The sequence below is a fragment of the Papaver somniferum genome, chromosome 8, assembly GCF_003573695.1.
Source record: "Papaver somniferum cultivar HN1 chromosome 8, ASM357369v1, whole genome shotgun sequence".
Classification (NCBI taxonomy): Eukaryota; Viridiplantae; Streptophyta; class Magnoliopsida; order Ranunculales; family Papaveraceae; genus Papaver; species Papaver somniferum.
Window position 1 is genome coordinate 89642544 of NC_039365.1, and position 10991 is coordinate 89653534.

At 36.9% G+C, this 10991-nt stretch overlaps 1 protein-coding gene across 2 annotated transcripts; it reads right to left on the bottom strand.

The window, feature by feature from the left end:
• Positions 1–3837: 3837 nt before the first annotated feature.
• On the bottom strand, positions 3838–7529 carry LOC113301979 (binding partner of ACD11 1-like). Of its 2 annotated transcripts, none has more exons than XM_026550804.1 (5): positions 7330–7529; positions 5890–6002; positions 5721–5796; positions 4807–4890; positions 3838–4711 (listed from the first exon to the last, which is right to left on the bottom strand). In XM_026550804.1, exons 1-5 carry the CDS (start codon positions 7333–7335, stop codon positions 4139–4141), a joined length of 852 nt encoding a protein of 283 aa, XP_026406589.1. In that variant the 5' UTR covers positions 7336–7529; the 3' UTR covers positions 3838–4138. The 2 variants fall into 2 exon arrangements, with proteins under 2 accessions (XP_026406589.1, XP_026406590.1); XM_026550805.1 differs by having other exon boundaries at positions 5890–5999; positions 7330–7527.
• Between the last annotated feature and the right edge of the window lie 3462 nt (positions 7530–10991).

A 10991-nucleotide genomic window follows, 5' to 3' on the forward strand; every position in this document is an offset into this window, starting at 1 on the left:
GAATAAAAACGAGATCAGAAGATGAGCAAGAATCAAATTTTTAGATCAAATCAAAACAACAGCTAGAGCTTCTCTGAAGAATCACCAAAAACCCTGTACGATCAACACAAACAAAGATGGAAAACAAATGTTGATATAAGACAAAAAAACAAGATCGATAAAGGAGTTGAAATCGCACCCCTACCCTATCTAATACCATGATAACAATGTATCAATGGAGAAACCAGATCTAGATTCATTTTCAGAAAGTGAAAAAGTATTACAAGATTCATACATTAACACACATTCTTATAGTGTGATTAACCGACTTTAACTGTCTGACACAACATACGTATATGATACTCATGTGACATGTGAGAACATGTGAGTTAGATTACAGACACAACACAAACTTCTTAAACCGCACTGCCATTACACTGTATCATGCGCCACAGTTGTATTTTCTTACTCTTCAGTAATATCTGTCAATATATACAAGTTATATTTGGTACTATATTATAAAACGATTCTAAATTTCATGGTATATTCAAAAAAATCTAGTGCACAACTTTGATGCTCAGAGAGTACAAACGTTACATGGAAGAAATTTGAAGCTTTGGAACCTCCTACCACATGCAGAAAATCTAGGGTGTTTAGAAGAAGAAAAAGTAAACCTTATACCAGTACCATTAATGATTACTCATACTTTGGTCCTGAAACTTAGATATTTTTTATGCAGCTCGTGTAACGAGCATACTCTCTAATTGGGGTGTTATATTCAAGTAAGTGTTTGTTCATGTGATGGTTGTAATAGATCTATTTTTCTTAATGAAATCAACTTCTTCGTTAGAAGAAAGAAAAAATAATTCTTTTATCAACAATTGGATACCTAACCCAAAGTATCACCTGTGTAATTTATATCATAATCTCAACCTTTTGTTGCTAGTTTCTTAACAATGATAATGTTGGTCTGGTGCAAGCTTTCTTCTCTAGTGAAAATTGTCAACAAATCATGCAAAGCGGAATTCCTATATTTGGTGAGGATAGATTTGTCTGGCTTTTCACGAAGTCAGGCATCTTTTCGATTAATCCTGTGTATAAACTCTTAGCAGATGAGCTTCCAAATCCTAATAATTATGGTAATCTCATTTATAAATCGGTCTGCTCTTCTCCTGTTATACCTTAAATTCAATGGTTCCTTTGGAAATGTTTTGAAAACATCTTTCCTGCCAAAGTCATACTTCCTAGGTACATACCTAGTCAAGATACTTCGTGCAATATGTGTGGCTCCAGTTCAGTGCCGAACACTTATTCTTCATTGTAGTTATTTCAGAGCTCTTGCCTCTTCTAGAAACGAGAAAATTACCATTGGTGGAGGTCAAACAAATTCCTTGATTATTTGGCAAGATTTTATTTGAGTTTTTATTTTCCTGCAATTGGATCTCTCGTGAAAATACCTAGTATTCTTATCATCATAAGCTAATGTGTCATCATGTCCCCTTTAACTCCAACAATCATGTTCAATGTCAAGCCAATGTTTAAGCATTTCTTGTAACTCTGTAAGATTTGTAAACCTGCCTCAGAAATAGATAAACCACTTACAAGATCAGTTTCAGCTATAGTATCTCTAATCTGTGTATGGAAGTTACCAAAAAAGCTAACATTTCCACTGACTAAGACTAAGTTCAATATTTGACATGGATTTAGAGCGTTTATAAATATAAGATCCAGAAAATTCGTGGGAGCAGTAGCACGCAACAATGTATTTAATCTTTATAAGAATTATCTTTTAAAAAGACACTTACTAAAAACTGAAAGGTCTCTTTTCGTTTTTTATTGTGATGCAGTTTTATTACACAAAATTGGTTAAAAAGACCAAAACCAATAATTCATGGGTGAAAAGGACACTTAGATTTTGATACTGTTTGAATGGACAAAAATATAAAAATAGTCAGGATGTAAACAGTTTCATCCTTCCAATTTTCAAATACTTTTTCTTATTTTTTAATTTACACAGGATGCATCCAGTTTCATCCTCGCTATTTTTTAAGTTTAAGCCAGGATGAATCCAGTTTCATCCTTGCTATTTCTTTTTTGTCCATTTCACCCATACTAATTTTTACTCGTCCATTTGAGCCATGTTTTAAAAATATTTGGATAAATGACCCATTTTCCGGTTTTATTACATACTCGTTAACAGAATTCTTTTGCTCCTTCTTTTTCTATTTTGTGCCTAATCTCTATTCGTAACATTCTTATTTAATTATCTTTTTTTTTAAAAAATAGGTGTAAAATAAAATAAATTTTCTTATTTTTAGGTCACCCTTGATTCCTTTTGGAAGTAATGATTCCAAGGAGAAATGGTTAAATTTATCATCGGACTGGATAATATTTATTGATGTTGCTTACAAGAAAGAAGATCCGACCATGGGATATGCTTTCATTCTTTATTCAGTGGATAATGAGACTTTCATGCACATCTCAGCAGGGTCGGATTGGGCTTCCTCAACATTCATGCAGAATCAAAAGCCTTACTAAAAGCTTCTACTTAGCTAAGTGAAAATATTTTATCAAGTGTTACTTTAGCAACTGATTGCAAAATGCTGGCAGAGACTATCAACAAGACTTGCAAAATACCACCTCCTTGGAGTGCAAAAAATACCATACAGACGACTCTAACAACTTTGGAAAAACTCCCCCAAGCTCATGTGCAATATATAAATAGAAAATACAATTCTGCAGCGTATTACATTGCAAAAGAAGCTCGATTAAAGAATCGACGGCATATGTCATCCCAACTACAGCTAAGAATATCTAAATCAAGTGTTGTTTCCAATATCTTTGATAAAAATGTACTATATTTCTTAATTAATATATTTCATCTTTTCATCAGAAAAAAAAAGGTTCCCTTCGGATGTTTAAAGTTTTTTTTATTAAATATATATAAAAATTCCTAACGAACCGTGTCAAAAACAACACAAAAACAACATCTCTCACATTCTTGACATGGTGGGGCCCAAAATGGGGACCCCCTGTTAACTCCACGGGGCGCGGGGCCCACCATCATGTGAGACACACGGTTTCGGCCTTGTTTTCTAAGGCGGTCTGTTTAGAAGCGCCGAAATATATAATAGAAATGATTGAATGGAAATTAAATAAAATGTTCACAACTTAGAAATTCTAGTAGCACGTTTGGATGCATATTCAGAAGTTGCTTTTTGATTTTCAGAAGTAAAAAAAGTCAGAAGTCAGTTTGACAATTATATTTCAGAACGATTTCTAAAAGCAAAAAGGTCAGTTTTTTTGTGAAGCAAAATAGTTCTGCTTTTGACTTCTACTTCTAAAAAATCAGAAGTCAGAAACAGATTTGTACCTAAACGCGCTAATAACACTTTTTTTTATACTCCATCGTAAGTTGTGCTTCGAACAAAATACCGTACGGGTTGAATTTTTGCAGTTTTGGAAACAAAAATTCTATCCGGACCGTGTATTTGGACAACGCAAAAACAACATACTCACAGTCCAACACAAAAGCGGGACCCCCGTTTGCTTCCATGGTGGGGCCCATACATTTGTTCTCTATGCACGGTTTTTGGCTGGTTTAAGACGGCAGTTCATTACAGAACTACTGTTCTGGAAAATGGATTAATTAGGGTGCGATGAACTAAAGGAAAAAGTGGTGAGAAAGAGTATGTCTTCCACCTCAAATCCCTACTTGCCATAGATATTTTAACCCCTGAAGATATTACCTCTCTGGGACACATGAAGCGTAATCTCTACTAGCCTTCACTTTTCTCAATAACCCAACTTCCAAATCCGAAATTCGGTCTTGTAGTATTACCACATCTCAACCCATATAAACATAAGCACTCACAGTAATTCTACAACCAGAAGAAAGAAAATCTAAGCGTTACACCACTCAAAGGGTAGTACTTACAAAGAGTTCACACTTATTCATACTGTGATGTAGAAATGAAAAGGCCAAGCCATTTATAGCAGTCGTCAATTTGTATCCATCCAACAAGATGAGACTGGTAACTATTCTAACATCTAACAACTATCAAAGTAATTCTAAGAAGAGAAACAAAAGCAGAAGTATATAGAAGCAGAATTTCGGGACCTAGAAAAAAGACGCAACTATTTACACAAGTTTATGTAATCAAAGGATCAAACCCTGTGCGGGTAAGGGCTTTGAAGGTTGTTGCTCATCTTTCTCAGCTTTGGGGGAGTCAGAAAGGTGAACTCTAGCGTAGTCATCCACCATTTCTCTTCTTTGTACGTCTTCTGCCATGCCAACTTTCTCCTTTGCCTTCTGACCCACCTCTCCAGCTGCCTTTGCAACCTTACTAAAGGCACCAGTTACCCATGATGCACTAGTGAATACATATCGGTTCTTCATAATGGCAGATCCAGCATCACTGACTTTCTGTTCAGCGGCTGCAAAGGCTGACTTAGTCTTCTCAGAAACCTGAAATTTCTGATCCATTTCCTTAACCTTTTCGTTTACAACTGTTGTTCCCATGGATATTTTCTCTGTCAATCCAATCTTTTGATCCAGAGAAACAACCTTAGCAGTAGCAGTAGACGTAAATTGGTGCTTCTCATCAAAGGCCTTTGCTTTGTTGACAGCATCTTTACCTAAGATGAATCCCTTCGCAAGCATGCTACTGACAACATCTTCTGCCTTTTGAACAGCAGATTCAGGAACACCTCCGGTTTGGCTCTCCCCCGCCTAACAAGTTTGAGAAAAACATCTGGTTTAGACACATTGGTAGATCTTATATGAATGCAGAACTCTAATGACAATCAACGTGGAAAATATCTTACAGCTGGAGGATTCAATGCAGCAGGTGGAAGCTCATAATCGGGGGCAGGTGTTATGGTGACGGAGAGATCAACAATTGTAGCTCCCTGTTAATGCAAAAAAACTTAGAAATCAAAGAAGAAGAAAATCAAAATCAAAATGACAGATAATATATTGGTGCCACGCCCACGAGCCAATTTTTAATCAGGATAATCAATTATCATGCGAGTTAGTATATAACTCAGATATGAGAGGATTCACGAGAATGGACAAAGGACAAAATGAACCTTCACAGCAAGAAAGAAAAAGATTCTTCACACTATACACCGGTGTATCTTTTTAAAATTGTTTCGAAAAATCGATCAAATTTCGTTTTATAGATAAGATCGATTGAAGTTACATTAGAAAGTTCTATTACAGATGATTTCCGAACTAGGGTTTAGAATTAGTAGACCATTTGAGAACAAGGTGATTCTGGTGACGATAGTTATTCAAAATATCAGAAATCAAAGGGCTAAAATGCCCCCATTAGAAAGTAACCACCATACATAAATAAAAGATACTATGGAGAAGCAAGACATTGTAAGAAACTGACAAAATGAGAATGTTTTTACACAGAAGCGACCAAAAAACCATAGGCAGAAGTGAGCCTAACATGATGATACTAACTCTTCATGACTAGAATCTTTTTCATCCCTAATATGACTGACTTAACCTTTCGCACAAGATATCAACTATCTATGTCCTACGGATTGCTTGGAAGTTGGATCGGTAGGACAAGCTCTGATCCACTGAAGAGGATCTCGACTTTAGCCATACAATGGTGTAGTATGGTGGTGAGAAGTCTTTAGCATAAGAAAAATGTCTAATGTTATCATCATTGAATTGAAGTGTTAAAAGACATGAAAAGAAAAAGTTTTTTGCAAAGAGAATGTACCGAAAGAAGAAGTGCGGTATCGGCTCCTTGTGGATCCTTAAAGGTAACATATGCATTCTGACACCGTTCATTCTCACTGCAATAAGTAAATAAGTAGGCTTAGTATTTTATTTAAGACAACACAAATAAGAAGCAATAAACTGTGACCATCAGCAAATTAAAAGAAAACCTTTGAATTTCAACATATTCGATATCACCAGAGAACGAAAAGAACTCCTTGATGTCTTGCTCAGACGCACCTAAGGAAACATTGCTGACCTTCACAGTTCTTACGGTTAACTGCTGGAACACAAGAACTAGGTAAAAAAAAGCAGTAATGAAATTTTACACAATAAAAGGGGAGACAGAGAGAGAGATACACCAACTGACATACTTCAATTATATAAGAAAAGAGGTTGGTTAGGAGAAATGTGATTACAAAAATGAAGAGTAATTTTTCAACCTTGAGCAAAGTTTTCCAATTTCAGGAAAAAACACAAAATAATACCCTTTCTATACACTTAAATGTGAAATCAAATGATCTCATGAAAGCAGAAAATAAATGGTAGATATATCATCAAGTGTTGATTACTTGCTTGTTTTTCCCTTCTAAATCGTTTTAAAGAAACATAATGATTAAATAAACAAGGTATAAAAAGAATAAACAGAGAACTCGGTCCTGCCTTATGGTTTTTTTCTTAAGGGTAACTAGGTGAGACTTATTGCACATGGAATGGGAACACCGCGCCAATTGTTAGACATGAAAATTTAACATTTAGACAAATTCAAGTCATCACCGTGTTATTTAATTCAATGTATTAGCCTTTTCATTTCTGGGTTAAACATTGCCTTTTTGAGTTTTAACACATATAGCAACTTCCTAATAATTGACATATATAGTACGAAAAGTCCCACTAAGATCTCAAAAACATTTTGATCTTTCACTGGTGAACTCAAACTGTACTACGCATAACAGTCTAATACTTACAAGCATGAATTCAGATCAAAATAGTTCTCTACTAGTATTAGCATTCTCCACGAGGCAAGATTATCTACCATATATTTTCATCAACACACCTTCGACAATCTGGTCATAAGTTCGAACGAATTCAATCATTTTACATCACAAAAGCTTTTTCTGTTATACTCTCTTTAGTCATTTTTGAACATGCAAAGAACATTCATATAATAAGTTATCCGATTTAGAAATGATCTACTTGTATAACTTCTTTTGCATTCTTTTTACAACATAATGTATTCAAAGAAATGTCAATTGAAGAACAACAAACTACACTAACTCAGTATTTCTGGTTTTCTACTGTTTTGTATCAATAACATCACTAGGTTCACACTTCCAGTACTCGGACACCAAAAACAAAAACATAAAATCCTAGAAAGTCAACAGATCTGAATCTTATCAGTCGATCTCAACTATAAATCCCCAATTTAACTGAAACAACATACGTTAAACCCTCAAAACATAGATGTGACAGTTAATTCATTACAAAGTACCTGGACGGCAAGAAATCTATCAATATATCAATCATCTTATGAAATTCAAACTCCAAAACCCTAAACATGCAAAACAGTTGCAGAAATCAAAGAACAAAAGATCAAAATCAATACTCACCGACATTTGAAATCTCCTTTGTCTGAGAAGTAAAAAGTTTCTATCAGAGTAGTAATTGGAAATCCCCTTGAAACTAAGAAATTGAAAATGAGGTTTTGTTTGCTTCAATTCGATAAAAGGGATGATGACAAAGTTGCGGAATCGCGTAAAAGAAAGAGAGAGAGCTTTTTAGAGAGAAATTTTGGACACGAGAAAAGAGATGATAGTTTTTTCTTAGCGAGGAAAGTTTTGATGTACGAGTGAGAAATCATAATCTTGATATCCATCTATAGGTCATCGGCCACGTAGGTGATACAATTATGTGGGATTCACGTAGTCAATGGTGTATATAGCCTAGTTAGCAATTCGGGATTCGACAAACGTACGGAATGGCAAATGTACGAGTATTATACGGTTTTGTAAAATCCAGATTCGGTCCAAAATTCGGTCAATGGGACGTGATTCGTTAGTAATTCGGAACGGCATACGTACGTGTATAATTCGATTTATAAATGTGAGTTCGGCTCTGAAAATTCGGTATTTATATATAACAAATAATTTGTATTTATAAGGTCATAGACCAATTTTTATGCATATGTGTGAGTTATTTAAAGAAAAAATAAACTTAATATGATGATATTAATAATATATACAACATTAGTTATCCAAGAGGACGTCGTATGGTGGTTTAGATGCTTGGTTAGTGAGTTTGAGATCTCTCTCACCTTCACCTTCAAATCTCTTCAGTCGTTTTTGTTTCATAAAAATTACAACACGTCTAATATGCGGTCGTGTATGCTCGGGAGGCAGTAAAGCCCAAAAAGTGGGGTCTTTGAAAAGTAAAAGCTAAAGAATTTATGACGAATTAAACGGACGTATCATTCGGGATACGTAAAATTCGTGAACGATTCGCGAATAATCTGGGAATGCCACATAATACGCGACTTGGGTTCGGAGTTGCAAACGTACGCGAATAAGACGGTAAAATTCGTGATACGGAAAAATTCGCGAATGATTCGCGAATCATTCGCGAACTTAGTAACTAGGGTATATAGTTTGAAGTGTGGGAAGTGTATCATAAATCTGTTTTTGATTCTTGTTTCCGAGGTGGAAAGGTTTCGGTGGCGTTTAGTTTGGTCAAGTAAATCAAGTGGCACCTGGGGATTCTCATCACAGGGTTTGCACAAAAGAGAGTAGAGAGATTCGAAAGACGAAATTCACTTCCACCCAGATCGGATATTCTTACACCTTATATACCACACGCCCATCAAACCACCTTATATACCCACCCGCCCGTCAAACCGTGTTTGAGCTCCACCAACAATAGAACTAGGTGAGACGCCCGTGCTCTGCACGGGCCCAGATAATTTGTTGTGTAAACACTGAAAAGTATATTTTGGTGTGAATTTCAAAAGGTGCGTTGTACTGGCTTAATAACACATGTTTGTCATTTCATGGATTGATTTCGTACAGCAATTTGATGTCGTATCAAAAGTAATTAAATACAAAAACAAAAACTACACAATGAATTGCAGTAGCTTCTGCGATCTATCTATGAATGATAGACGAATGATCTTGTCTATTAATGGCTACTATTTCTTGCTCCTGCTCTTCCACGTAAATGTTGTAGTGGGTCACAACGAAATCTTTAAGTTGTAGGTCTTTACATATACACAGAATCAGCTATTGCAATTTTAACCAATTTCCTGCAGCCATGGGCCACTTCAAATCCAATATAGTATTCAGTAACTCTTTAATCTTTTGAACTCGAGAGCAAAGAGAGATCATCGGGTATAAGGCATTGAATAAGTTCCCGATTTAGTTTTACCAATTCTCATTCAATTGTCAGTTAACTTGAGACGACCTGGAAAATGCTACAACAACGATATTCACCCTTTTTACTACAAAAAAAAAAAAAAAAAAAAAAAAAAAAAAGGAAAAGAAAAACAGAAATGCAAATAAACATGTTTAGCAAGCCAATGGCTGTGAAATTATATTATAAGAAATAAAATGAAGTTACAACAGCTACTTAAGCAATTGCTCACATACTGGTTCAGCTGGGGGATTTTTATGACATTGCTCAGTTTCATTTGACTTCTCTGCCAATACTTTTTGTCCCATCTTCATAGCATGTTGTCTAGTTTCTTGTTGACTTTATTGGACATGAATACAGAACTGCATAGGGACATTTCTTAGAGGGTTGATAAGAACATGAATTAAAGAATATAGAAAGAAGACTTCACTGCAGCGGTAAGAAAAGATGGCATAATGACTCGAATAAGTTAGATGGTTCATTTAAAAGCATTTGCTCCAAGAGTTTGTGCCCAACCTTCCAAGTTCTATCCATCTTTTTTTCTGAGAGCAAAGTGGCAAATTTTATAGAAAACTAAATTTCATCAAAAAGATGAAAGATGGAAAAAGACAGAGAGCTTAGATACCTGTTTTCACTATTGCAATCTAAAAGATCAGATAAATATAATATGAAAGGAACTGTGAGTATGAAAAGATGATTCAATTGTTAATTTGGGCCAAGTGTTGTGCTGGTGTTAACTTGGTTGGACTTTTTGGACTGCAATATTCTTGGCTATTTTCGCTAGTTCTATTGCCAACTATACTTACACGTGTTGATGGTGGCTTTTAGCTTAGGGTTACAATCGTAAAATCGCACATATGGCATGACGTCACTATGACCATTAGCACATTTATTGAATCGATCAACATGCCTACGTAAGAATTACCATGATACATTTTTTTGTATGTGTCATATTCCACGACAGAACCCTTAACATTGACCGACATCATCTATGCTAAACCCTAATTCTCATGCTACCGTGCCAAGACATGCCAACCATGTCAGCCGCACCACTGTGCCAATGGCAAACCATGCCAGCCACATCTCCGCGCCAAGGCATGCCAGCCGCACCACTGTGCCAATGGAAAATCATGCCAGCCACATCTTCGCGCCAAGGCATGCCAGCCGCATCACTGTGCCAATGACAAACCATGCTAGCCACGCCTCCGCGCCAAGGCATGCCAGCCGCACCATTGTGCCAATGGCAAACCATGCTAGCCGCACCATGCGTCAATGGCATGCCAAGCCAACCACACCTTACCTTGGCCCCAACCATGCTAGCCGCACCATGCGCCAATGGCATGCCAAACCCTTGACCTCGCCATGCCAAGACAACCGCACCTTGCCTTGGCCCCACCATGCCAAGCCATCCCTGCCAAACCCTTGGCCCCACTATGCCAAGCCATCCGCGCCATTTGCCTTGGCCCCACCATGTTGGCCTTCCCTATGCGGCTACTAAAACGAAGGCGTGCGACGATCAACGACCACCCTTCCATTCTAGATGCAAATCCTAACCGTCCAAAGTCGTCAAACCACGCATGGTAACCTTTGACCCAAAACCCTAGTTTTGTCCACGCCAAAACGCGCCAAGGCATGCCATGCCACATGTGCCAATGGCATGCCAACCACCTTATCGCGCCATACCATGCCGCCCTATGCGGCTACCTTAACAAATGCGTGCGACGATCAACGACCACCCTTCCATCCTAGATGCAAATCCTAGCCGTCCAAGGTCGCCAAACCACGCATAGTAACCTTTGGCCTAAAACTCTAGTTTTGGCCACGCCAAGGCATGTCATGCCACATGTGCCAATGGCATGGCAACCACCTT

What these genes read in the sequence shown, in the direction of transcription:
- LOC113301979 (XM_026550804.1), bottom strand. An exon ending in GAATATGTTGAAATTCAAAG is followed by an intron (nt 5,797 to 5,889) that starts GTTTTCTTTTAA and finishes TACTTATTGCAG; the next exon opens with TGAGAATGAACGGTGTCAGA. An exon ending in ATACCGCACTTCTTCTTTCG is followed by an intron (nt 4,891 to 5,720) that starts GTACATTCTCTT and finishes TTGCATTAACAG; the next exon opens with GGAGCTACAATTGTTGATCT.